At 44.2% G+C, this 27,980-nt stretch overlaps 1 protein-coding gene across 1 annotated transcript in view; it reads left to right on the top strand.

The window, feature by feature from the left end:
- The first annotated feature begins 2,019 nt into the window (after window positions 1-2,019).
- The window catches only part of SYNE1 (spectrin repeat containing nuclear envelope protein 1), a 575,530-nt gene continuing 549,569 nt past the window's right edge, over window positions 2,020-27,980 (top strand). The window contains exons 1-2 of the mRNA XM_066595961.1: window positions 2,020-2,093; window positions 26,960-27,263. Coding sequence (XP_066452058.1) covers window positions 27,197-27,263 — 67 coding nt within the window. The 5' untranslated portion in view covers window positions 2,020-2,093; window positions 26,960-27,196. The remainder of the gene's footprint in view (window positions 2,094-26,959; window positions 27,264-27,980) is intronic.

Raw genomic sequence — 27,980 nt, 5'->3', positions numbered from 1 at the left:
CTGATCACCCAGTCGGTGAGTCTGTCATAGAAGAAAATTAGATTCGTCTGGCATGACTTGTTTGCTACAAACCCATGCTGGCTGTCGTAAATTACTCTAGTGAGATCTCTCTCACTCTCCCCCCCCCCCCCCCCCCTCCCGAGCACGCTTGGACAAGAATGCAGTTACTCGAGAAGAGCGAGGCTCACTTGAGTAACTGTCTTATCCGAGCGTGCTCGATTATCTCTAGTTAGAGACAATCCAGCCAGGGAGTATTTTTGCTTGGGGTTTTCCTCCTATTCCTTGGAGCCATATACTCCCATCTAGGGATCTCTCCATAGGGGAAGATTGTGGAGGATGGATTCCCCAACTGTGATACTTATATGTTGTCTGTTTTACTTGTTAGTTTGTAGCTCTTAGTTTTAATTTGATATCAGTGAAGCTTAGATTTTAGGGCACTTGTCTATTATCGATCATACGAGCGAATGACATCACTGCGACCTCGTTCGCTCGTGCTCTCTGTTTAGACAGGCAGATTCATCGTTAGCTCGTTCAAACGAGAATCATTCAGTCTATGTAAACGGAATGATAAGTGAAGGAGACGATGGTGGCGTATATACCTGCAAAAATGAATGAAAAGCGAATGAATATCGCTTGTCGTCCAGTCGTCGGCTCGCGTTTAGACTGAACGATTTTCGTTCACTTTCGCTTGTTTGACCGATAATCGTTCCGCCTGTAAGCACTTTTACGTCGTGGAACTAGGCTGTCATAAATTTGACTACCTGGAGAGGGACGTCCTGGCTGGGGGGGTTTATACATCCAGCCCCAGCATGGCTGATAGGCTGCAGCCGCCTGAGAGAAGAAGACAAGGAGAGGCTCAGCTGACGCCAGGCCCTGGAGCGAGGGCCAACATGATGGTGGCATCACACGACCATATTTGCGCATGTTTATGTGTACGTAAAATCTAGGCATAATAGAACCCATTAACGTCAATGTATTTGTTTCAATGAGTGCATTTTGCACGAGGATTTTGCGTACTTGGACAAAAGTAGGAACTGTTGTATTTTCCTGTGTTTTGTGCAGCAAAGTCCCCCAGAGAAGTCTATGGGAGGAGCGCAAATACGCAAGAGGGAGCGTGAAACACTGCGTAAATCACGGGGAATACAACACATCTGGAGCTTATAAAGCTAAATAGCTTTTTAATCAATGGAGGGGTGTGTCGCGTGACCTGGCCCTGCGTGCGCACAAAGTACAGAACTACATGCAAACACGAGCGCAAATATACCTCATGCAACCTCATTCACTGCAATAAGCTGCGCTGCGTCGAGTGTTTTTCTGCATATGGTCGTGTGAAGAAGCCCTAAGGCCTGCCTCACACGGCCAAAAGTATAAAGCTCAGCGTGGAGCCGGCTGTGACCCTGCGTATGGCGGCAAAATCCTACTGCACATGACTGCGTACTCACGCACCTCGCCATGCGCAGCACACCTGTTTCTTTTTATATTCCCCTTAGCAAAGACATGTGTATACCCGCCGCCCGTATGCATGTAATTGTATATACATACGCGTATATGTGCGTGGCCATAGAGAACAATGGGCTCTAACTCACGTATAATAGGCCATGCCGCGCTCTTTTTTTGCGCTTGCGTAGTACGCAGTTCCTTCTGCTAATGTGAGCGTAGGCGATGTAAGTTATGGCGAGTTACCGCGTATCGCACAGCGTACAAAGTCTACGTAATACGCTGTAAACATACGGACGTGTGACTAGCCCTGAGACAGGCTGTGAGGTAACAGCTATCGCAGGACCCTCAGCCACCAGCCATGGCTTCTTCATCTGCCCCAATAGGGCCACCAGCTGCTTCCCCACAGAATGGGGGCCGCTGCCGCAGTGTGTAAACGGCCATGAGAAGGGGACTGTAGCCGTCTGTCGGGACATGTATTCTGTAGACGGCCCCTGTCGTGACATCCTCCAGGCTGGTGACAGAGCAGAGCCCTCCTCCTCCTCGGCTGCCTCACTCCCCGCCTCAGTGCTACAGTCTCGGATTACTCCGGTGATGCCGCAGGGAGCCGGGCTGCTGACAGGAGGATGCGGCGCTCATCACTGGCGGGAAACACGGTGAGCCGGGGGACACCTGAGGGGAGACGGGAGGATGAGCTGTGGTATAGCGTGTATATCCCGACAGACTGCTGTGTGTGTATATATATGTGTGTATGGGGGCCGGGAGGACATGTCAGCCGTACGGCACGGGGGGAACATGTCTGCCTAGTCAGCATGCAGCCCGGACTAGTTGTTGTACTTGGTTACCAAGGAGCAGGACTGTCAGCCACAACACAAGGCTGCCTGAGGAGAGGAGGCTGCAGAGGGAAGCCCTGCATGGAGGTGAGGGGGTATGAGGGCTGGCATTGAGGTGAGAGGGATATGAGGGCTGGCATGGAGGTGAGGGGCTATAAGGGCTGGCATGGAGGTGAGGGGCTATAAGGGCTGGCATGAAGGTGAGAGGGGTATGAGGGCTGGCATGGAGGTGAGGGGGCTATGAGGGCTGGCATGGAGGTGAGGGGGCTATGAGGGCTGGCATGGAGGTGAGGGGGCTATGAGGGCTGGCATGGGGGTGAGGGGGCTATGAGGGCTGGCATGGGGGTGAGGGGGCTATGAGGGCTGGCATGGAGGTGAGGGGGCTATGAGGGCTGGCATGGGGGTGAGGGGGCTATGAGGGCTGGCATGGGGGTGAGGGGGCTATGAGGGCTGGCATGGAGGTGAGGGGGCTATGAGGGCTGGCATGGAGGTGAGGGGGCTATGAGGGCTGGCATGGAAGTGAGGGGGCATGAGGGCTGGCATGGAAGTGAGGGGGCATGAGGGCTGGCATGGAAGTGAGGGGGGCATGAGGGCTGGCATGGAAGTGAGGGGGGCATGAGGGCTGGCATGGAGGTGAGGGGGGTAGGAGGGCTGGCGTGGAGATGAGGGACTATAAGGGCTGGCGTGGAGATGAGGGACTATAAGAGCTGGCATGTAGGTGAGGGGGTATGAGGGCTGGCGTGGAGCTGAAGGGAGTATGAGGGCTGGCGTGGAATTAGATCAACAATTTAGGGACATATGAAGTAAATCTGCTGTAATCTGCCCCTCAGGGTCCTGTAATGTCAGGAAGCCACAGGGCTGTCCGTGTTTTAATGTTATACGACCCTGTTATATATGTTGAGTATATGGCCGAGCTTACACGTCTGTGCATGCCGCTCACCAGCACACAGTGACATTCGTACTTGCTGCGCCCGCCAATCCCCACGCACATGTAATACGCGACCAGATAGAACATCGCAGATGTGAGCGATCCGATACAAATCAATGGGCTAACGACATCGCGAGCTGCATATAGGAGAAGTGCGCATGCGCAATAATAATACACCCGTGTGAGGCCGGGCTTTGTTTGTAGGGCATCGGTCCACATGTTAGACTGTAGTACTTCCCTGGACTGGTACGATTGCCCATTGCTAGTATGTTTACAAGTTGGTGATGAACTTACAAGAAATATTCCACGTAAATATCGTATTCTGTGATTTGTTTCTCCACACATGAAATATGACCGGCCGCAGTCGCGTCTTACCGGAGGCCGGAGCCTAAAACCTCCATTTTCCTGTATTTAGAATAAAAATTAGAAAAAACAAACACCAAGACAGGCTCCACACGGGCGTTGCGATTTTGCTGTGAGAAAATCGCGACAAAAATCGCATCTTTATTTACGGCGATTTGTCAGCGTCAGCGATGCTTTTTTTGGAGAATAATCGTGCATCGCTGCTGCCCACAATAAAGTCGTGTGACAAATTTGCACAATTTTTTTAGCACATAAATCAATGGGATTTTGTAATGTTAAAATTGCATCGCGATGTGATAAAAAGAAGCCTCCTTGGGAATACATGGGAGATAAAAAAATCGCACATTGCAGAAAGATAGAGCAAGCCAAGATTTTTTATCCCTTCAACATCACATCAGTGAAAATATCGCAGATGGGAATGAAACCGTTGTAAGGGCTCTTGCACACTGGCGAGAGCATTTTTGGGCCGTGATACACGCCCCGATATTGCTGTCGCAATTCTTCTGAATAGCCCTGGATGCGATGCGTTTCCGCAGGGAAACAGCCTGCCATCCCAGCAGGGCTGAAGGAATCTCCTGCTGTGGCTGTCACAGCCATGGCAGGTGATTGCAATCTCCCATTGATGTCAATGGGCTGGCGGCAGAAGATAGGCTGGGAGAATATCGCTGAAGGAATTCCCTGCTGCAGCTGTCACAGCAGTGGCAGGGGTTCCTTCATCCCCGCGGGGAGTCCCATCATCACTGAACACTGTGATGGAGGATTGTGATCTTCTCCTATTGCTTTCAACGGGGCCTGCGCTGCTGCCGCCCCATTGAAAACAATGTAAGATATCGCTAAAACATTGGACATCCTGCGATTTGTTTCCCACATCACATCGCAGTGCGGTGCCATGCAGGGAAACATCTCAGGTGTGAATGAACCCATTTTTGTGTCTCGCAACGCACAAATGTCGCACGATATTCTCACCAGTGTGAAGGCGCTCATAATAATTGGTTTCATATCCAGCTTTTTTACTGACTATTGCAGCAGGCGAAAACGCACGATTTTCTCGCTGGCGTGGAGCCAGCCTAAGACATATTTGGTATCACCACGTCCGAAAAATTCAGATCTATCTAAATAGCACACGATTTGTGGCACACAGTGCAAGTTTTCCGGAACAAACGCCACAATTGCGCTTCTTTGTTCGCGTTGTCTCAAGAAAAAATTTAATAGAAAGCGATCAAAAAATCTTACGTGCTCCAAAGTGTTTCCAATAGAAACCACAAGTCATCCTGCAAAACAAGCTGTCATACAACCGCATCGGCGGAAAGATAGAAGGGTTATTGCGGTCAGAAGATAAAAATATAAAATATATTTTAAAAATATGTTCTGTAGTAAGGCCGCCTGCAGACGGGCGGAAATTCCGCGGCGGGATTTCCGCCGCTGGAGGCTGCCATAGGATTGCATTAACAAATGCAATCCTATGCAGATGGCCGCGGTTTGGCCGCGCGAAATCTCGCGTGGCAAACAAACCGCGGCATGCCCTATTTCTGTGCGAGCCCTGCACAGAAACTTCACTCACTGGCCGCTGGCTCCGCTCTGCGCATGCGCCAGCTGCCCAGCAGCCGTCACATGAAAGAGCCAGGGCTGCGGGAAAGGTGAGTGCCCGCGCTCGGGTCGGGTCCCGCTGCGAGAATTCTCTAAGCCGGAACCGACCTGGCTGTCTGCAGGCGGCCTATAGCAAAAAAAAAAAAGTAAACAAATTTGTTGTTGTAATCGTGCTGACCAATGGAATGTCATGTTTGGCGCAGTGTTACACCATAAAAACAAGACCTCCCTAAAGGTGGCAGAATTGCGTGTTGTATATTGTACAATAACCCCTTAGTGACCAAGCTTTTTTACAACGCACAAACTGCAACAAAAATCACATGATAACTTTGTATGATAACTCAGTATGATTACTGCGATATTAAACTCATATAGTTTTTTTTTTTACTGTACTACTTGTATTTTTTTCAAAGATATTTAATTAAAAAAAAAAAAAAATTCTGTCGCCATGTTCTGTGTGCAAAACCTTTTTTATTTTTCCATTGACATAGTTGTAAGAGGGCTTATTTTTGCAGGACATCCTGTAGTTTGCGTTGGTACCATTTTGAAACACATACGACTTTTTGATCGCTTGTTATTGCATTTTCTCTTGGAGACAGGGTGACCAAAAAAGCGTATTTTTGGCCTGCTTTATTTTTTTTTCTGACAACGTTCATCGTGCGGGGTAAATCACCTTGCGCTTAGAACACGATTATTGCTCAAAAGATTTTTTGAGTGGTAATTGTGTCTAAACTAGCCTATACTGTGATCGGGCAGGCAGTCTATCAAGCCACTAGTGACAGCCCTGGGGCCTTTCAGAAGGCGTCTGGCAGTCATGACACCTGCACAGCTCCCTGCGATCTCATCATCGTTCGGGCATTTAAAGGTTTCACAACTCCGATGAGCCGCGCATCTTATCGGAGACTTTGTCGCCGGGTGTCGGCTGTAAGAAACAGCCGGTGCCCGCGATGTAGGGGGGGAGATCGCCACACTATCCCTCTCCATACATATCCCGATGCTGAAGTCTGTCAAAGGCGTATCTGCGGTCGTTAAGGAGTTAAATAATACCATTGAAAAATACAGCTCGTGCCGCAAAAAAACAAGCCCTCAATATTGGCGGAAAAATAAAAGTTTTTTTGAAAGCTGGATGAGAAACCAAAAATTGAAAATAAAGAAAAGGGCTGCATCCTTAAAAGGGTTGTCTAAGGTAAGGAAACCCATGTTACTGGGTCCCCATCTGTTAATATAACAAATCAGCAATTGCTCACCTCTCTCTACTGCAGGCTCATCCCCCGCTGCCAACTCCGGTCTCTACTGCCTTTGTTTACAGTCTGCTGTGATGTTCTGTAAACCTGCTGTAGCAGCCAATGACAGTGCTCCGTCACGATCGCTGAGCGCTGTCATTGGCTGACGCCTATGTGCGCAAAAAAAAAGCGTTCCACGGATCTGCCAAATGCGCGTGACTGAAGCTCCATGCAGGACTGCGATGCTATCCCATTGCTTTCAATAGGGCCGGTGCTGCTGCCGCCCCATTGAAAACAATGGGATGAAGGCAACCCCCGCATGGATTTTTGGGGAAGGACTTGAAATATATGCCTTTCCCTGAAAATAAGCTCTAGCTACTTGAAAAACTATATATACATCACCTCTTCGGTGCTGTGCAGCTCCGGCACGTCTTCTCCCTGGCGCCCCGACACTCTTCTGAAGCATTTTCTCCTGGCTGGGAAATTAAAAATCTCCTCCTCCTGAAAGTGCTGGGTCTGATTGGCTGAGGGCTGTAACCAATCACAGGCAGCACTCAGCCATTCAGCAGTGGGATGGCATTGCGGTCCGCTGCCACAGCAGTGAAAGGGGTTTCTTTCGTCCCCGCGAGGAGTCCCATCATTACTGAACACTGTGACAGTGCTGTGACTTCGGTGATGAGGGGACTCCCTGCAGGGATTCTTTACACGCAGCACGGACCTTAACGGTGCACGCTTGTCCTATCTATTGCAGGTGCGAGTATCTTGTGCCTGTAAAAAGCGGACTTGTGAACACTTCATAGGAAAGCAATGGTTCTAATAGACGCGCTTTTTTTTTTTTTGCACACATTGACGCGTGCAAAAAAACACTCGTCTGACCTCCGACTTAGGGCTTATTTACACGAGCGTATATCGGTCGGAATTTTCACGGACGGCTGTTATACGCTACCATGTGATGCACGGGCTTGGCGTATATGCCGTCGGATGGAGGAAGACAGCTTAGCTCTGCTAAGCTGTCCCCCCTCACCGACTCATCTCCTCTTCTCTCCTCCCCTCCAACTATTTGCAATGGGAGGGGGTGGAGCTAAGCTCCTGACCCCCCTACCCTGTCCTTGTCCACAGCGAGCAATGGGAGGGGGCGGGGCAGAGCCAATGCATCAGATGGTAGTGTATATATACGCTCGTGTGAATAAGCCCTTAAGGACCAGACACTTTTTAGTGATTTTACCCATGTGGTGGTTTAACTGTCCCATTTTTTTTTTCCTTTAGCTGCCAAAATTATTTTTGCTGCGTTATTTTTTTGTGTCATATAGGGCTATTTTTTAAATATCTTTTTCACTGACTTTTTTTCCCCGTTTTTTAGTTTTATTGCGAGTAAAAAGTAAAAAAAAAAAAGATTTTTCTAACATTTATAGCTAGTTTTTTAACTAGTATATTTACGCTAAAATAAAGTATAGGAATGGGTTCCTCATTTTGTTTCAGACGATTCGATATATAATATGTATGGTTTTAGATTACAGAATGCATATGGCGATGGTTTTGGGTTATTTTCTTTTTAATATATATTTTTTTTGTTTTCTGCAATTTTGTTTTACTTATTTATGTAACTTTTTTCTATTTGACACTTTTCCACTGTAGCTGGGGCATCCATAGGAGCCCTGTTTATAGGGGAAACCTCCCCCTGTAGTGACAGTAGTCACTAACAGAGCTGATCAGGATCTCCTAGGACCCTGCAGCTGTGCTGTAACAGGGGAATCCCGGCAGTCATGTGATCGCCGGGTCTCGTAGTAGAAAAAACACTTCCACTTCTTAGTACATAGCGCTCATTGAGCGCTATCTACTCGGGAAAGAAGAAAGCAGTAGGGGTTAAAAAACCACTCCTGCCTTCTCCTTCAGGTTCTGAGCTGTGAATAACAGTTGACAACCCAACCTGCATTTGATTGATTGCAGGAGCAGGTGCTTTAATCCCCCACCGTATTTTTACTATCGCCCGGGACCAAGTAAATTTACAGTGCTTGGTCCTTAATAGGTTAAGGCGTGGGAGTCCCAGCGACAGGGGTTTCCTTATCTAGGACAACCCTTCTAAAGGGTTAATCTGCCTATTTATTTTATAAACTTTAGGATATAAACAGTTACTGACAGATTGTTGGCAAGCAATTGTTTGCACAAAAGAAGATATCCAATTATGGCCCAATGCACACGGCCAGATTTGCATTGCGGAATCTAGAGCGGGCGTCCGCCTCCGGATTCCGCTGCAAATACCTGCCATAAGCATGTAATGTAAAAGCGGGTTTTCATGCCCACGAGCCGAAATCAATTGCAATTTTCCGCTCGCAGAGGGAAAATTGCAGCATGCTCTGTTTTGAGTTGGATTCTGTGTGCACGGCTTCCATTGAAGTCGATGGAAGCCGTCTGACCTGTGACCCTTCCGCAATCATTGTGGAAAGGCAGCGGGATCCGTGTTATCACCTAGCAATAGTGCAGCATTATCTGCACTTTGCATGTGTGCCCTTGTGCTGGCCAGCACATCGGCAGCACAAAAAAAAAGAATTTGGACAGGTACGCAGGGGTCCCTGGCCGGGTACAGGGTCGAATTCCGCTGCAGGATCCTGCATGCGAAATTCGACCCGGCCGCGTGCATTCAGCCTAAGGGCTTATTCACATAGATGTATATGGGCCGTGTTTTCACACCAGGCCAATATATGCTGTCCCTCTCTGCAAGGGAAGGAGGCGGGATGGCGTGGGAGCTAGTGTGATGAGCTCCCTCCCCCTGCCACTGTTTGCAATGGGACGGACGGGGCAGAGCTAGGCCCTGGCCCTCCTATTGCAAACTGTCGTGAGGGTTGAAGAGGTAGTGGAAGCTCAGCACACTAGCTCCCACCCCATGCTGCACTCGCAGAGCTCAGATGATATTGTATTTAGATGGCGTATTTAGACGGCGATGTTAGCGTTTGTGGAGAGGTGGCTGCCAAGGTAACGGAAATGGGCAGTACTTTCCAATGTTACACCATTTAGCTGCATTTCTGGCATTGCAGAAGGATTATCTGGTGCCTGCTGATAGAGCACTTTGGTTTTCTCAATGTTCAGTGAGAGGCCAAGCTATTCGTTTTGTTCCCTGCATTTTTCTTGGATCTGTCGTGCTGTGAAGATCATACCCACTGTTCGTTTGGAAGGGCGTAAGCCGTTCTGGGAGGATGTCTTCCGAAATGGGTAGAAGTCAGACGATTTGCAGGAACGCTTGCAAGGATTTTCACAGCGGACGTTAGAATGGAGATACCTTTTTGAAAAGGGTGATGATAGTGGCGTCCTTAAAGTCCACCACATTTTCAATCAGCTGGTGGAGTTGTGTCAGCTCAGGTCCAGCTTCTTTAAAGATTTAAACAGGGATCCCATTAGGTCCACTGGCTTTGTTTCTTTTTTTAATTGGCTAATGGCTTTGCTGACTTCCTCCAAGCTAGGCAGTGCTGCAAGCTCTTCCCTGACTTGCTGTTGCGGGATTTGCAAGACAGCCTCTTCAGGCACATTAGAATTGTGGTTAAGGAGGTTATGGTAGTGCTCTTTTCAATGTAGTGCAATTGATTTTTTTTGGTCCTTTAGTAGTTTGGTTCTATTTAATGAACATAGAGGGTGTATGCCATGATTTGTTGGGCCACAGATGATGTGATATAGGGACTAGTAGGCTGTCAGCCATTTTCTTGCATGTCAGGCCTTAGACCTACCTCAGCTTCCATTTGGTAACTGGGGTATAATTCCATTCAGATCTGTAGCCTTTTGAATATTCGCATTTAGAAAGGCAACTGGTGTCCCCTTACCCTGGACCAAAACTGTGATGTAAATAACCCCCTTCCTTTCTTCTTTCTCACCTGTCCCTGTGTTTTAGAATTAGCATGAGGATACCAAATTGTGTGACCATTTACTTGTTAATGAAGTCTAATGAAAATCATTCACATAGGAGGTGGTTTCTCACAGATGCTCCAAGATTTAAATTAGGGAAAAATCTTTTAATAAGTATTATTGGAAGTGTGAAGGTCATAGCCCTATATGAATCATATTTCCGTAATCGGACGGCCCAGCTGAATAAAACACATTTAAACTCATTGAGGTGCGGGCCCCTAAATGGCGTATCTACGTACCTGGTTTTAATTTACGTGTCATGTTTGGTATCGCTGAATAGATAAAATCATGACCAGAAATATGCCAGGTATATATTTCCAATCAGAGGATCTCCTGCGGAGATGTTGCCAAAATGGGAAATTATGGTTTTTCACCTGTACGCACGCATCTCCCCCCCCCTGTCCCATTTGTGACAAATTGGAGATAGAGGCGGATCGATCGGGATCCCGCTCTCTCACCCTATTAGATGGCCTTTGTGGCTTTAAAGAAACCCTGTGCATCATGGATATCTGCAAAATATTGGATTTCCTGAGCCTTTATCGTCCACCAGATGTTCTTGAGTTCTCTGGTCCTTCTTTGGATCTCAACTTTTGCACTAGTGTAGATCTTTTTCCTAGCAACATAGTTAGTGTCTCTTTGTGATATTTGGAAGGCTTTCCTTTTCTTATTGATCAGTTGTTGGATCTTGTCATTTTCATCAAACCAGTCTTGATGTTTCTTAGTTTAGTAACCAATGATTTCTTCACAGGCTGTAATATTAGTGTCCTTCAGTTTATTCCAATGTTCCTCAACATTTTCAGGGCGTTCATGTGATGAGATCCGCAGGGTGCCTCAGAGCTGGAATGGCTGATTGCCTATCAAGCTGTGTCTGTGGAGTGGCTTGATAGATTGCCTGTCCGATTGCTGTATAATGGAATACTATGGTATTACATCGTACTGCAGGAGTGATGAAACCATCGCAAGTTCTTGTCCGCTATGGAGACTAAAAAAAAAGTAAAAAAATCAGTTGAAAAAAGGTATTAAAAGAAAAACATGGAAAAAAAGTAAAAGAAAAACCTTTTGCCATATTTGTAAAACAATCTAAATAAAAAACATGTTTGGCATTGCAGCATCCATAAAAGTCTGATCTATTAATGCATTATTTATCCCGCACGGTGGACGTCAGAAAAAAACGGCAGAATTGTGCTTTTTTTTTTTGGCCACACGGTCTCTAAGAAAAAATGTAATAAAAAGTGATCAGAAAGTCATATGTACTAATAAAAACGACAGGACGTCCCGCAAAAAATGAGCCCTCGCACCACTATATTTGACAGAGAAATAAAAAAGTTACAGCGGTCAAAAGATGGCGACAGAAAATAATTTTTACTTTGTTCCAAACATTTTTTAAAAGTAGTACAGCAAACAAAACTATATAAATTTGGTATCATAGTAATCGTACTGATCCACAGGATTAAGTTGTCATGTGATTTTTGCTGCAGTGTGTACACCGTAGAAACAAGACCTCCCCCAAAGATAGAGGAATTTCATTTTTTGTTTTTTAGTGCATTATATGGTATATTAAATGGTTCCATTGAAAAATATAACTCGTCTCGCAAAAAAACAACAAGACCAAAGACAGCTACGTTCATGGATAAATAAATGTTATGATTTTTTTTTAAAGTGGGGAGGAAAGATTGAAAATGGAGAAAAAAGGTCAGGTCCTTGAGGGCTGAAATAAGGGGTTAAATATATGAGACATACAACATTTACCTAATAAATCGCATCTCCCAGCCTGAGCACAGCGCACGTGCCTGTACATTTTATTCTGAAGTGGTTGAGCAATTCTCAAGCCATTGAGCTGGATCAGATGAAAGAAATAGATCTGCTTGTTATACTTCATACAGCCAAATTTGTGAGATGTCAAAATGATAGCTTAGCAGTCTTTGCTATTACATAATGCAAAAAGACCTTTGATTTAAGCATGATTGACATTAATAAGTCCTACCTCAGTTTTCATCTTTCAGAGGTTGCATTGTATTATTCATCCTTATTTCCAGCATAGTCACTACAGTTAGTCGTGTTAATGAAAGGGATCAAATGACATTATTTGTACTTGTCTTCGCATGAAGCCTCTATATTTGTCAAAAAAAGTGAAAAGTGTTCAGGCCACGTTTTTTTTTCACTAGAGACCTACAAATGGGCTCCTTCAGTTTCAAGGGGATTTTCAATGGCATCAATTGACTTCTTTTGGCCACATTTCCAATAGAAGAATTGTTCTGAGCGAATAGAAATGGTCTATATTTTTGTATGCTCAGTTAAAAGAAGGGAAGCCTAATAGAGAAGCTCTGCACCGTGGAGTTGACACCTAATAGAGAAGCTCTGCACTGTGGAGTTGACACCTAATAGAGAAGCTCTGCACCGTGGAGTTGACACGCTAGAAAGGTTTTGGCCAGCAAAATTTGTATCAATGCTAGATGTCCTTGTAGTGACGAAGCAAGTGTCTAAATATTTAACGATACCGGCAAAGTAGTTTTTCTAAAACGAACGCCAGAAGCCTGAATATAGATGAGCTTGTGTAACTCTGTGTAGCTTCTCAGAGCAGCGGCAAATATTACAGTCTAAATACTTATGGCGTATCGATAGGACAGCGCAAACTAACGGATGCCACCACTGTAAAAAATATCACACAGAACTAAGACCCAGTGGCCATGGCGGGCTCTGTCCACCACAAGTGGTGAGAATAGTTTAGCAACTCTTACGACAGTTCCTGAAACGTTATGTGTCTTCTCATTGAGGAAAGAGAAGTATGAAGTAAGAATTCCTTTGGTTCTGTTTTTTTTACTACCGTAATACCAGCTTGCCTTCATTCCCATTATAACTCTGCTATATTATGTTTTAATGACATGACACAACTTCTTTGTAAAATTGAATAAACCCCACTGGGAGATTTGCAATTAGGTGCCCTCTGAACATGTTCTGCACTTTGTTCTGTGTACAATTGTTCTTTTCAAGACTCTGAAGGATTATCTTCATTATTAAAATAAACTTTAATGTAACGCTGGCAAACAAAGCAGACGCAGCGCATTGATTCTGAGTGATTACTATTATTTGTATCATCCAGTGTACATTTATAACCAAAAAGTCATTCTGTTCAATACTACTCTCCCTAATAGAATATATCTAGGAGTGTAGCCAAGTGACACCACTGGATTTCCTTTATTCATTATCATTTTTTTTGTTCCATGTAGTCCTCTTACAAATTCAATTGAAGGGATTGAAGATAACCTCTTACAAGGGTTGTCTCATGAAGACAATCCCTTTTTTAAATAGAATTCATCCCAGTGATCAGCAAATCACTACAGGTCTCTGCAGAGGCCACTACAGGCCAAATGTAGTACTACATTGTGGCCATCCAAATATATGTTTGATTTTGTAATATGCAGGCAAGCCAGTATTAATGATGCGTCTTAGGGCTCTCTTACATGAACGTTTTCTGTGCGCGAGCATGCAGCAGGTACACAATGAAATGTGTACTGGCTATGTGCCGACAATCCCCATGCACCATCTTGGCGTGTAAGAGGCTCAATTGAAAGACTGTAAGATCTGTACCACGTATGATGCACGCAAAACCTGCATGCATTATGCGCGGTAAAATACGTTGATGTGAGAGAGTCCTTAGGGCTTAAACAGACAGGCATATATGCAGATACGAGTATTTGCACATGAACAAATCAAATTTTAATTTTTTTTTTAGAATTTAAATTTCACGCAATTGCGTGCGGTTAAAAAAAATAAATCTGAAAGCTAAGTCTTTTTTAGTTTTTCTACGTGCAAGAAAGATAGGGCAAGGCCTATCTTTTATCGCGCTAGAGTCCCACAAGTCAAAACGAAACCATTGAAATCAATAGTTTTGTTTCATCATGTTTTGCTGTCGTGAGTATGATGTCCGCAAAGCATGACAAAATCACGGTCATTGTTACGTGTGCTGCTGAGACATGTTGTACTATTGTGTTTCCAGCAGCACAGCACTCTCAGGGTTAATGATTGAGCTGGCTGGGTGTGGTACTGTATGCTAGCCAATCCCCTGGATCTGTGCTCACATATAAACCCAGCTCCTCGTCAGTCTGTATGGCCCCCTCAGGTGAGTAGTCATGAATGCTTGTCTGGTGAGGTTTGCAGTGTTATCTGGCGGTCCTTCCCCTCGTACGGTGGGTTTGGTGGCGCCATACAACTTTGGTGGCATGCATGTTGTGTCTGTATTCCTGTTCTGGTGTCCGTTTTGTGGCAAGGTGCGCCCTGCGGATGTAATTTGCTGTAGACCCCTGTGCGGGAGGTACCAGGGTGTACTTCCTTCTCCTGCTGACAGGCTGGCGTCCGCATCAGGCCCGTAGTGATAAGTCCTGGTCACGCTATGTCAGTAGGGAGGGTAGCCATCTTTCCCTCTGGATTGTGCATATTCTATGCAGGCTACTGTTCGGTGGCCTTTTGGTATAAGGCGCAGTGGTCCTGCTTAGTTATTCCCTTACTCTCTCCCATTTTGTCATCTTTGCCTTGGTATCAGGTCCTTTTTAGATAAATCCTGTACACGTGCGTGGTTTGGAGGAGTTGCATAATTTTTTTTGGTTATACTTAAAGGGTCCAGAGGCCCCCTTTTTTTTTAAAGGGGAGGTACTGTTACGTGTGCTGCTGAGACATGTTGTACTATTGTGATTCCAGCAGCACAGCACTCTCAGGGTTAATGATTGAGCTGGCTGGGTGTGGTACTTTCTGCTAGCCAATCCCCTGGGTCTGTGCTCACATATAAACCCAGCTCCTGGTCAGTCTGTATGGCCCCTCAGGTGAGTAGTCATGAATGCTTGTCTGAGGTTTGCAGTGTGACTTGGTTCATGTACGTTTAAATTCTGTCAGTTTTGTGTTAGCTTGCTGTGTGTCCTGCAATCTGTGTAATGTCCTGTTGCAGCGTGAGGTGTGAACGCTGTCCGGTTCTGCTGGACTCCTGGTTAGTGTAGGGACTAGCAGTATAACCAGGAGCCGTGAAGTGGCCTGCTAGCTTTCAACATCTTGTACAAAATGTCAACCAATACCTGGTATTTATATTCAACTTCCAATCTGTTACTAGTGGTTGCATGTTGTATGCAGTGTATTCTGGGTCTGTCATGTGGCATGTAAATGCATCCTGTTCTGGTGCGTGGCTCCTAGGATCAGCTAGGGCCCAGATCCGAAGACCGCTGGGCTGCCCTTATTGGGGCAATGTCCCCGCTCAGGTAGGGCCACTCTCATTCCCCTCGTAGCACAGGGTCAGTTGCCTGAAACCGGTGTGAGCCCCGTGTGACCCTGGTGATACCCGTGTGCGTCCGCTTTGGTCACGATCGTGTGGGTCCCGTGCTTTGCCTGCCCACACGATCGTAACAGTCATGTGTTAAAGCCTATTAAGCGACTTGGGACGGACGTATTTGCGCAGCACATTTCACGTGTGTATTTAGCAGAGAATAGAACCAATTGATGTTAATCTGTTTATTCATATTAACGATTTTTTTTGCATGTTATTTCGGTTGCACTCAAAAAAGTATTACCTGCTCTATTTTCCTGTATATTTGCACACAAAAGCGCCCCATAGAAGTCTCTGGGAGGTGCGCACCAAAAACACAAGAAGATGAGTGAAATACTGTGCAAAACCATGGGGAAAAGAACACATCTGGACCCCAATAGGACCTTTTAAATCAGGGCGGAGGCTCACCCTTGTAATGCCTATATTCCTTAATAGCACACACATAGGAAAACTGTGAAACTGTTACTGTAAATGTATTCTATACATAAGTACATATAAGCATATACCCATAGTATGTGAGCACACCACAACAAAACAATATATTATAAAGGTAGTAGTCTGGATAAAAAAATGACATTGAAATGTGCTCCGCGTTGTGTAAAAACGTCAGTCCTACTCCCCTAACTCACTGCCCTGCAGCTGCCGCTCCTGGGGTACCTGGTCCCCCACTGCACTCTGCGAACTCCAGCAATGATCTGCTGTGATGCTCCTATTACTGCTGCTAATAATAATACTGGTGCCTAGTTACATAATAGTATATGTGCTCATAGTATTTTTGTTACTAGATAAAACCAAATGAAAAATATTACGATACTGACTGCTTATGGGGGACTTTATATGGGGGCATTTCACCAGTTGTTGTGTATGCAAATACTAGTAATTAGCAGTTAATTATAATACCAGTGTTTCTGGTGGCTCAGTGTGCCACACAGCTGTCCTGCATGGTACATCCATTATGATTCAGACATCACACACAGCTCTACTACATCCATCGTGACGTCGCACATCACACACACACACACAGCTGTACTATATGCATCTTGATTCCCACATGACACAAACAGCTCTGCTACATCCATGCTGATCCATCCTGATTCCCACACATGACACACACAGAGCTCCTGGATGCAGTGATCAGCCCCTGGTCATGTGATCATTGACTTCACCCACTCACAAGTTCTAGTAGCTGCTTTTGGCTTATCCAGTATACTGTACTTTCTACCAAACTCCAGAATGGCTCCTTCCACAGTGGTGATGTCACCGCAGGTCCTTCAGCCCACTGGATCTCTGTGGTGGCGGTAGATCGGTGTCTCCTAACAGGACCGCTGAGTTGTCTGAGATAACGGCTCAGTTGTATTCTCATTTTGTTGTTTTTGTCGTCCCCTTCCAAGAGCCCTAACTTTGTTCTTCTGTCGGTTAGGCTCTGTATCTTATATACACTGTAGGACCTGTGATGATATCACCAGGGGCCACACATACATTCATACATACATGCATACATACAAACGGACAAGTGGTCGTTAGTAGTTTGATAGTACACTGCAGCAACCATCAGAACCATGGATATTTTTTTTGTGACATTTTTGCTAATAAGAGAGTGGGTCTTTCCCCATAGTATACAATCTTTCTTGAGAAGAATAGATTTGGTGTGGCTTTATTTAATGGTCGAAGCACCACTGAAGCCCCAAACTTCCAATCTCAACTTCTTAATTCAAATACCAAATAGCTCATGGATAAGTACAAATGTTCACTAACTTTATTTTCCTGATCTGTGTTGAATCTAGAGTGACAACCCTCTCCCTATACACAAACAGGGAGAAATCCATAACTTGGAGCCTTGCTTGGAATGAGTCGTCCAAGTATGTTATTTTGAAACGCTGCAGTGATGCAGAATCAGACATACGTGACAGCACTGTATATATATATATACCTGTCCGTGCAGCATTAACCTGCTGGCAGGTTCACTTTAATCAAACGTACACGTTTCTGACTTGCTGCAGTAAAGCTGTATACTACACATAAGTCACATTACGTAAAACAAAGCACAATGTTAAATGCAGCTTTTTAGTCCAGTAATTACTGTTTTGTTAAGTCTCCCTATTATTCTAGCTGTGCGATTTTGTGTCTATTTGCCAAGGCTTCATGCAGACGACTTTCACGGTCACGAGTCACTAGAAGGAACAGCCTTACATCTATGCTTGTGACTCGGCATTAGCACCACAGCTGACTTTCCCCTTAAAATAAATACATATAATACAAGTAAATATAAATCATTGAAGGGGTTTTCCAGGGAGAATACTATTGATGACCTCTCCTAAAATGAAGCAAAAAATGTTGTTTTTCTGTTGCCTGTGTTCCAAAAGCCCTAACTATTTTGTATTTCAGCTGATGTAGCAATATGTGGGGTTACTTTTGCAGGACAAGTCATACTTTTTAACTCCTTCCTCACACGTGCCGTACATATATGGCGCAGCGTGCCAGTAGTTCCTGCATGGCACCATACATGCACAGTGCTGGTTACTAGCGGGCTTAGAAGCTGAGCTCCCAATAACCAGAGCGGGATCGCAACTGTAACTTACAGCCTCGGTCCCACTGCAACCACTGGGATGGAACATAGCTCTGATCCTGGTGATTTAACCCTTTAGATGCTGCTGTTAACATAGATAGTGGCATCTAGAGTGTTTTGAGAGCGTGTTGCGCCGATGGTTGCCATGGCAACTAGAGGTGGAATCATGACCACTGGGTCTGTCGTGTATGGGCCTTTGATGGTCACTGTCATCACTGACAGCAATTGAGATTGTCAGGTTTATCACTGGCAGTAAAGGTGGCTTCACACGAGCGTGTTTTTGTGTGTACATAGGTGCGCACCTATGTACGTGCAAAAACACGCATGTATGAAGGTCCATGCATTGCCTTTAATGGACCCACGGCTGCTGTCGGCGGCTCCATTGAAGGCAATGGTTTGCCGGCACTCCCGAATTGTTTTTCAGGGAAGTGGTTTAAATATAAGCCCTTCCCTGAAAAACAACTTTAGTGTAAAAAAAAACAAACAACTTACCTGTCCGCCACTGCCGTGTCCCCGCGTGGATGAAGAACACATCCGCCCGCCGCCGGCTGCGTTATCTGACACTGCCGGCGCGTCACGCGTCGTAATGCACATGCGCGCCGGCGCTCTATGCGGGACGCGTATGGCGGGATCCGGAGTGGTAAGTATGGGGGTTTTAGGGGGCGCTGTGGTGGATTCCACTGCGATTTTTCCACTGGCGGAGTCCGTCACAGCCGTGGGCAGGAGCCCATAGAAAAATTCGCCCCTATACTTACATGGTTTCTGACATCCATAATAATAGAAGTACCACTGATGTAAGTAAACAATGACGAAATAGATTTAAAAAAACTAACTTTAATAGTAATGACTAAAAGACAAAGTAGACAAGCTCAGCATTGAATACTTCTTTCATATTTTATTGAACATGTTCAAAAGTAAAGAACAAAAAAATGAGATGTTTTTCCACTTCTATGCAAGACATGATTTAGGAAGACTGGGAAGAGAGAAGGTGCCAGACAAATGGCTGAAAAAACCTCTGAGTTTGTCTACTTCATCTTTTAATCGTTACTAATAAACTTAATTTTTTTATCTTTTTCTTCTCAATGACATCCATAATAAATAAAAGCATGCTCTAAATGGAATTAGCATATAGTGCACATATGATAAATGTTAAAGGGGTTGTCCCGCGCCGAAACGTTTTTTTTTTTTTTGCATAGTCCCCCCCCCGTTCAGCGCAGGACAAACCCAAGGGATGTGATGTAATTAAAAAAAAAAAGTTACTTACCCGAATCCCCTGTGTGCAGCTTCTTCGTTCTTTTCCTCCAAGATGGCCGCCAGGATCTTCACCCACGATACACCGCGGGTCTTCTCCCATGGTGCACCATGGGCTCTGTGCGGTCCATTGCCGATTCCAGCCTCCTGATTGGCTGGAATCGGCACACGGGGCGGAGCTACGTGATGATGCGTAGAAGGGGGTGGAGCCAGAACGCCGCTCGTGCCCGGACCGACCAGAAGGGAGAAGACCCTTCTGCGCAAGCGCGTCTAATCACGCGATTAGACACTGAAATTAGACGGAGCAATAGAGACGGGGACGCCAGCAGCGGAGCAGGTAAGTGAATAACTTCTGTATGGCTCATATTTAATGCACGATGTATATTACAAAGTGCATTAATATGGCCATACAGAAGTGCTTAACCCCACTTGCTTTCGCGGGACAGCCCCTTTAAGCATTAGCTATTTTGCATGGTATGATTATCTGTTTTGCAAGCTGAAAAATTCAGTTTTTAAATATTGCAAATTTTGCTAAAAAATTCAGTAAATTTAAGATTTTTAAAAATAAATAAACACAAAACCTATCGCCCAAAATTCCTACTAAAATAAAGTACAGCATGTCATGAAAATAAATCTGTGAATCACTTATATAAATAAAAGCATTCCAATGTTATTACCACCTAGTTGGGCTTCACATGGGCGAGACAATCGTGCAAGACTTGAGCGTTGCGAGACGCACAAATATGAACCCCATTTTTTGAATAGGCTCATACACATGAGCGATTTATTTATTTTTTTTCCTCCCACACGGCACTGCAATGCAGGAATCAAATTGCAGCATATCCTATATTATGCTCTTGCATCATTACACCATATGCTAGTAACATAGTGTATAAGGCTGAAAAAAGACGTATATTTATCTAGTTCTGCCTATTACCCCCAATGTTGATCCAGACGAAGGCAAAAAAAAACAAGGAGGTAGTAGCCAATTTTCATTTTCGGGGCAAAAAAATTCCTTCCTGACTCCAATCTGAATAAATCCCTGGATCAACAGCCCTTCTAAGTAATCAGTGACTATAACATGTAATATTGTTACACTCAAGAGAGGTGTCCAGACACCTTTTAAAGGGGTTGTCCGAGTTCTACCCTTTCCATTGTGTCCTGCGAAAATGCTCGGTCTCTGTTGACAACTGCAGTTCATGGGACATCACAGAAGCTGCAGTCAATAAGAGAGCTCAACAATTTATTTTAAGTGTATCCTAATTAACTATTTTGCCAGTTCTAACTACACCAACCCATCCTACAACTCAACCCCCGTTTTCATTAGTGTGGGCTCATGGATGTGTATTATGCATGCGTTGTACGCTCGTGTGGTATGCGGTAACTGGCAGGCAATTACATTGCTTTATGCAGTTCCACTAACATTAGCGTGTTGGAATTGCATAATATGCAAGCGCAAAAAGGAACGCAGCATGTTCTGTTTTGCCGCTTATATACACGTGATACATGTGATAAAGCCCATTGTTTTCTATGGGCGCATATATACATTGCGTATGAGCGGCGTCTATATACGCTGTTGCTTTGCAACAATAATCTGTCAACCTGCAAGGTGTTGAATTGGAGCACCAGGGAGACAACACTCGGGTATATGCCATTGTTTATTTTTATATTTTTGAGACCAATCTGCATTTCCTGGGTTAGACTGGTAACTTTTGGTGGAGAGTTTCCTCCATTACTCTGTATTTCATCTAACTTTTCATTTTCCTGTGTGAATGCACTGGCGAAAACTTTTTAACAGATTTTCTTTCCCCCCATCACCCTCTACAATATTTCCCTCATTACTTTTTAAAGATCCTATATTTTCCATTTTAATCTTTTTGCTATTTATAAGAGAAGGGGTTAACAGGTCCATTTTGCTGTACAGATAAATTGATTAAAGCTCCAGAGCAGTGCAGAGCTGGATTCTGCATGTGGAATCCCGCAGCAAAATCCGGCTGTGACAGCAGTGGCGGCTGCGCGTCCCCGGTCTGTCGCAGGGTAATTTGTACTGTGGATGGATAGTACAGATTACCCGTCTGGCATTCGCTGTACAGATTTGTTGTTTTTTTTTCAATTTTCTTCCTCCGCGTCTTGGCCCATTGTTCATAACAGACGGGCTGCGGATCAGACTCCTTGCATTCACTTTAATGGAAGCCGTCTGCACTGAATCCGCAGAAAGAAGGAGCATGCTGCGATATTTGCTCCGCTTGCGGAAAATGCAATTGGTTTCCGCAAGTGTGGAGGAAGAACCGATTTGCCATAGCATACTATGGGAGCTATTTGCTACAGATCCGCGATGCAGCCACAGATTCCGCAGCAAATATCCGCCCATGAGCAAGAGCCCTTACGTGTACTTGTAACACATACGTGTGTTATTACTGGTTGGTTTGATTGCCAGACTTGGCAGTCCTGGAGGACTGTGTGGCTTCCAGGCAACCCATTAGCTCAGCCGTGACAGAGAGAGCTGCCTCTCCTATTAACCAGTTAGATGCTGCAATTACTATTGACCTATAGACCTGACAATAGTTTTGCAATTTTTTAGGTACTTAAAAAAAATTAGGCTGCATCATTAAAGTTTTAATTACCCAGTTTATTGTACTTTAATTTCTTTGCTGATACGTATTCTGTATTTTACATCTATTTCTCTATTTATACTTCATTTTTGGTTTTAAAATAAACAAATTTAGTGCTCAAAGGAGATATAACAAGAAGCTTCCTGCTTAATGTTGCATCTTCAGTGTTTTATTTATTTATTTTTACATCCGTAGTCTCTGCTTGTTCTAAATTTAATTTTAGATCTGTCCATAAAATAAATATTTACTGCTAATGGAACTGACTGCAGTCACAGTTTAGGAGGAAATAATTTATTTCAAGTAACCACTGAAAAAGGAGTTTGGCCGCTTTCATACCTGTGGTGCAGTCTCCGTACTGGAGGTTCTGTCGCAAATCCGGCACAAAATATCAGAAAAAAGCAGCGCTTTTTCATCTAGTAAAATGAGCTGAGCGGAAGCGTAACAGACCTCATTATAGTCAATAAGGTACGTTCGGCGCGGTTTGGTTCCGTCATAAGATGGATCCGTTCGGCCAGGGGATTCCCTTTCTTGCACCCATAGCGAAAAAGGAAAGCAGCTTTCTCCCCTTGAACAGTTGGTGTCATTCATTTTATTATGAGTTTCCATTATACTAATCCCTTAAAGACATAGCCCCATTGAAAAAATTTTTTTAAATTTCTCCTTCCCTTTGAAAAAATCATAACTTTTATTTTTCTGTCAATATAGCTGCATAAGGTCTTTTTTTTGCACGACAAGTTGTATTTAATGTTTTACACAATGTACTATGACAAAAAAAAAGGTTTGGTACAGTGTTAGCCAGTAGAGCAAAGTGTGATTGTTCTCAGTAAGAGAAACCAAGTAATCTTGTAGATATGATACCTTTTAAAGGCTAACAAAAATACATGATGTTACAGCGAGCTTTCGGATAGTTCTGTTATTCACCCTTCATCAGACTAGAATGAAACGGGTTTGGATGGCACACAAATGCAGAGGGGGAAGGGTGGGGAGGGGGCAACCCTCTTGATCTAAATAAATGTTCACAAACAGAAATTTGAGAAATTTGGCTAACAGCAATCGAAGCAAAGATAGATGCTAAATCAGTCCACAGAGCTAAGGAATGTGACACTTATGATGTCTCTTATCTTTACTTGAACTGCACATGGAAAGATGATAATACTAGCTATGCAGCACCACCTATTGGATAGCAAAATTCTTACAATCAATTTCTGAATTTTTGTGGGAAAAACAAAAAACAGACAATGATTGGAAAGAGGACACCTGTCTTGACCTTCTTCTCACCTTTCATATTCTCCACTTATGCAAGAATCCTGGGTGGAGGTTTATTCCATTCTTGAGGGTATCAAACATGACCATAAATTTATACTCCCAAAGTCTTCTGTGACGCTGTGACTTGAAGTTGCTCTTCAGTATGATAACTCTCATCTGCTCTATGCTATGTCCGTGACCACAAAAATGTTTTCTCACAGGTAATTCCGTCATTTCCTCTCCAATTCAATGGCAGTGCGATCTCATCCTGGCTCTCAGTTTTTGTCTTGTTTCGCCGATATAAAGCCCCCCAACAGGACATTTACTGCATCGGATCAGGTACACAACATCGGACGTTGAACATGTGAATGTCCGAGGGATCTTATAGTCCTGCTGTGTGCTGGGGATCCGTATCCTGCCTGTGGTCAATATATGTGAGCAAGTCTTGCAGCTCCTTTCATTACAGTGATAAGTTCCTTTTTGAATGTCCAAGGGTAATGCACTCCTGATTATAAAGTTCCTCAAATTAGGAGGTTGCCTGTAACCTAGGAGCGGACGGTCCGGGAATATGGTTTTCAGACGGTCATCCTTGTGTAGGGTATGATGGAGTTTCTTTGCAGTTTTCCTTAGTACCTCTAGCTGTGAATTGTAGGTCACCACTAGAGCTACATGTCCATTTTTTTTTTGTTCTCCTCATATTGGAGTACTTAATTTCTGGGTATCCTGGTGGCTTTGGGGATTTGGTCATCAATTGAGGTTGGGCTGATAGCCCTGATTACAAATGTCTTTTTGAGAATGTGTAAATGTTCCTCTCTGTCTGTTAGATTAGAGCAGATCTGGTTTTATCTGATGGCCTGGCTGTAGACTATGGACTTTTTGATGTGTTTAGGGTGGAATCTGTACCATCTAAGGTATGTGGACCGATCAGTCAGTTTTCGGTATAGGGATGTCTGTATTGAGTTGTTTGAAATTTTTATGATGGTGTCCAGAAAGTTGATTTCTGTTAATGAGTATCTTAATGTGAGGTTTATGGTGGGGTGGAATGCATTGAATCTCTTTGAATTTTATTAGTTCTTGTTCAGTGTTGGTCCAAATGACTATGATGTTATCAAAGTAGCGGAAGTAGGCCAGTGGTTTGTTGTGGCTAGACTAGATAGTCACTCTCCAGTTTTGCCATGAAAAGGTTAGCATATTGCTATGCCATTCTACATGATGTCATGGAGGACCTAGATAGCAAAAAAAACCCATAAATAAGTAAAACAAGATGACAGAATTAAATAAAAATGAATACATTGTAAAGAAGATAAGCCAATGCCAACCAAAACTGTTGCCATATGCGCCCTGTAATCCCAAACCATACATATCATTATATATCAAAACATCTGAAACAAAATGAACCCATTCCCATACTTGCCATATATACTCGAGTATAAGCCTAGTTTTTCAGAACATTTATTTTGTGCTGAAAAAGCCCCCCTCGACTTATACTAGAGTCAGGGAAGGGTTAAAAAAAACCCCTACATACTCACCTCCCAGCCGGCGTCTGTGTCCCCAGCGGTGGTGCGGCAAGCTGCTTGAATTCCTGTGTTCCCAGCAGCGATGTGGCAACTGCTGGAAATCTCCCCACCGTCACCCCCCCCCCCCCCATCGTCCTCTCTGCTCGGCTCTGTATTCCCCCACCGTCAACGCTGTGATTGGATCGAGCGCCAGCCAATCACAGCCAGTGCTTGATCATTCATAGCCAATCACAAGCTGCTTTAGAATTTTCCCCGCTATCAGCTCCCTGCTCGGCTTTCAAATTCCCCACCGTCAGCGCTGTGTAAGTAAGCGCTGTGATTGGATAGAGTGCCGGCTGTGATTGGCTGGCGCTCAATCCAATCACAGTACTTACTTACACAGCACTGACAGAGATGACAGCTGGGAGAATTCACGCAGATTGCTGCACAGACGCCGGCTGGGAGGTGAGTATGGAGTTTTTGGGGTTTTTTTGTTTTTTTTTGTACCCAGTATATACTCGAGGATAGCTCGGCTTATACTCGAGGCAATAAGTTTTCCCAGTTTTTTGTGGTAAAACTTATTGACTCGGCATATACTCGGGTCGGCTAATACTCAAGTATATATGGTAATTTTAGTCTAAAAGAGCCCAAAAACTATAAATGTTAAGAAAATTTTTTTTGGTTTAGCTTTTTACCCCCAATAAACCAAAACATAGGAAAAAAGTTAGTGAAAAAGATATTTAAAAAATAGCCATATGTGTAATGAGAAAAAAAACGCAGCAAAAATAATTTTGGGAGCTGAAGGTAAAAAAATAGGGCAGTTAAACCACCACATGGGTAAAATCTCTAAAAAGTGTCTGGCCCTTAAGGTACAAAACAGCCTGGTTCTTCAGGGGTTAAAGCGCCTGTCTCAGGCAGACCATCCCTGTTAATAGAACTCAATAGTGATCAGCCCTGATCCGGCTGCTCTGATGCCCGGTAATGTCATGTATTTATGGGTTGTTCCGCCAAAGTAGAAATTGGTCTTATAAAGCGACAAAGTTCTCACACATACAGAAGGATCCGGAGCCGGGAGCCACCTTCTATGACATCCACAGGGATTATAGTCAGGGGTTTATGTCTGTTCAGTTTCACTTTTGCAGTCTCTTAAAGGGATTGTCCAAGAGTTTAAGAAATAAAGCTAACAGTAAAATGTTATAAAAAGAGCAATGATTACTCTTCCGTTAAATCACCCACGGCTCTGGTGCCGATGCTCCTGGGGTCCCAGCCATTCTTTATTCTCCTGGTGCAGTGATGTACTATACTTCTGGTTGACAACCTCAGCCAATCCGAGGCCTCAGCGGTCATGTGCCATACATTCTAGCATGACTGCCGAGGCCAGTGATTGGTTGTAGTGGTCACATGGCTGTACGGAACATCATCGACAAACCAATCGCTCTACCATCTTTGGCTGCCATGAATGGAGAGGTAGTGCACACGCATGACCACCGGTCCGAACATTCATGGACATGTGAAAGTCCCTGATTTCTTAATCGTTGGGATCTACGCAGTCAGACCCTTGCCAATCAGATGCTTATTCTTTATCCTTGGGACATTCCCTTTAATCATATCTTAGAAGTTACCCATCTCTTCCTGCAGAGAGGTCTTTAATGTCTCTTACACCCCTTACATGCCCTAACACAGCAGAACACGGGGATAACATATTGGCGTGTAGAATGACTTTTCCCGGCGCGGATCATACAGCAGCTATATGGACAGTCCCTCTACGGGGATCACTGCTCTCACACCCTCGGTGTATATATATTTGCAGTATTTAATCATCTTAGAGGGCATTAGGCTTGAAATGATTAAACCCATTATACAGCACTTACCTGTTTAGAACGTTTATAGTGTTCTTGCTGATGGTTTTGTTGCCTTTCATACAAGTCCGGGGTTAGAGTATATTAGAAGCATCTTGGATAGTACTAGGTAGCAGTTACGTCTTCGATATATAAAGTACTGGCGCATCGCTCACACGGATGACTATATTTACGGATATTTCACTCTATACACCGCAACTGCAGTAAATGCGCTTTCAACAGTAATTGTCTGCTTGGCACAAATAATACTGCATATCCTGGCCTGCCAATCTTTGTCAGAATTGCTAATGAGATTACAGGTTTTAGCATTGCAAGAAAGCATGCAAGTCTCTTCTAAATCCTACCTCTCTGTCTTTTCAGGCAGCTTAAGCTTTCAGTGAGAAGGACAGGACCCATGAGAAGAGATTGAAAGCGGCACCGCAGTCGTGACTGGTCTGCTGTTTGGGTGCCAGACGGCAGTGACTCAAGCATCAGCTACCTAGTGGGAATAGGAGGTAGAGCATGCTTCAGGAGGGCCGTGCAAGATATTGTGTGACATCTTAAGAGCTAAACTTGGAGTCAACATTCCTATAGCTAAGGATACCCTGAAGAGCCAACATGGCCACCTCACGGCTCGCGAACAGAAGCACCAGGGACATTGCAAATGTGATGCAAAGGTTGCAAGGTAAGTGACCTTCATATAAACTGACCTTTAGCGCATTATCACTTTAGAATACGCCTCTGCTCTGACAATCTCAGCTGGATAATATAGTATTTGATGTGCCAAAAATAACACTTGCTAAAATGGAGCAGTGCTTATAAGAATAGAGAAAATGTGCCAAAAAAACGAGTTGCCTAATAATAACAGAACTGCATTGTGTTATTATACATATCAGGCTATACTGTAGGTTCACAGTGGAGGCTCACAAAAGTAATTTATTGAGGGAATTGCAGAAATATCAATAATACATATATATTTTTTAATCCTTTTTTTGGTAATTTGTGTTTTGATACTAAAAGGGGTGGCTAAGATTTTATTTTTTTAAACTGGTTCTCCATGGCAGAAAATATTAAGCTTATACTCACCTCTACTGGCTCCCTGCATGTCCCATGCCAACAGCTCTGAGTTTACCCTGTGATGTACTGAGCTCTGTGATTGGCTGCAGCAGCCTATGACCTACTGTACACTGGCTGCTGCAGCATGTAAACAGTACGTCACACTTAAGTTCTGGAGTTGTTGGTGCAGCACATGCAGGGAGCCAGGAGAGGAGAGTATAAGGTTTATTTATTACTCTCTGCCATGAGGAACCAGTTTTTTTTTAAATTTATCTTGGTCAACCCCTCTAAAGAGATTGTCCTTCTATATGACATGTAAATGATGGTTCATGTATTGATAACTCCT

This window comes from Eleutherodactylus coqui, chromosome 3 (genome assembly GCF_035609145.1).
Source record: "Eleutherodactylus coqui strain aEleCoq1 chromosome 3, aEleCoq1.hap1, whole genome shotgun sequence".
NCBI classification, from domain to species: domain Eukaryota; kingdom Metazoa; phylum Chordata; class Amphibia; order Anura; family Eleutherodactylidae; genus Eleutherodactylus; species Eleutherodactylus coqui.
The sequence above is the reverse complement of the archived record's forward strand: the minus strand, read 5'-3'. Positions and strand labels throughout refer to the sequence as shown.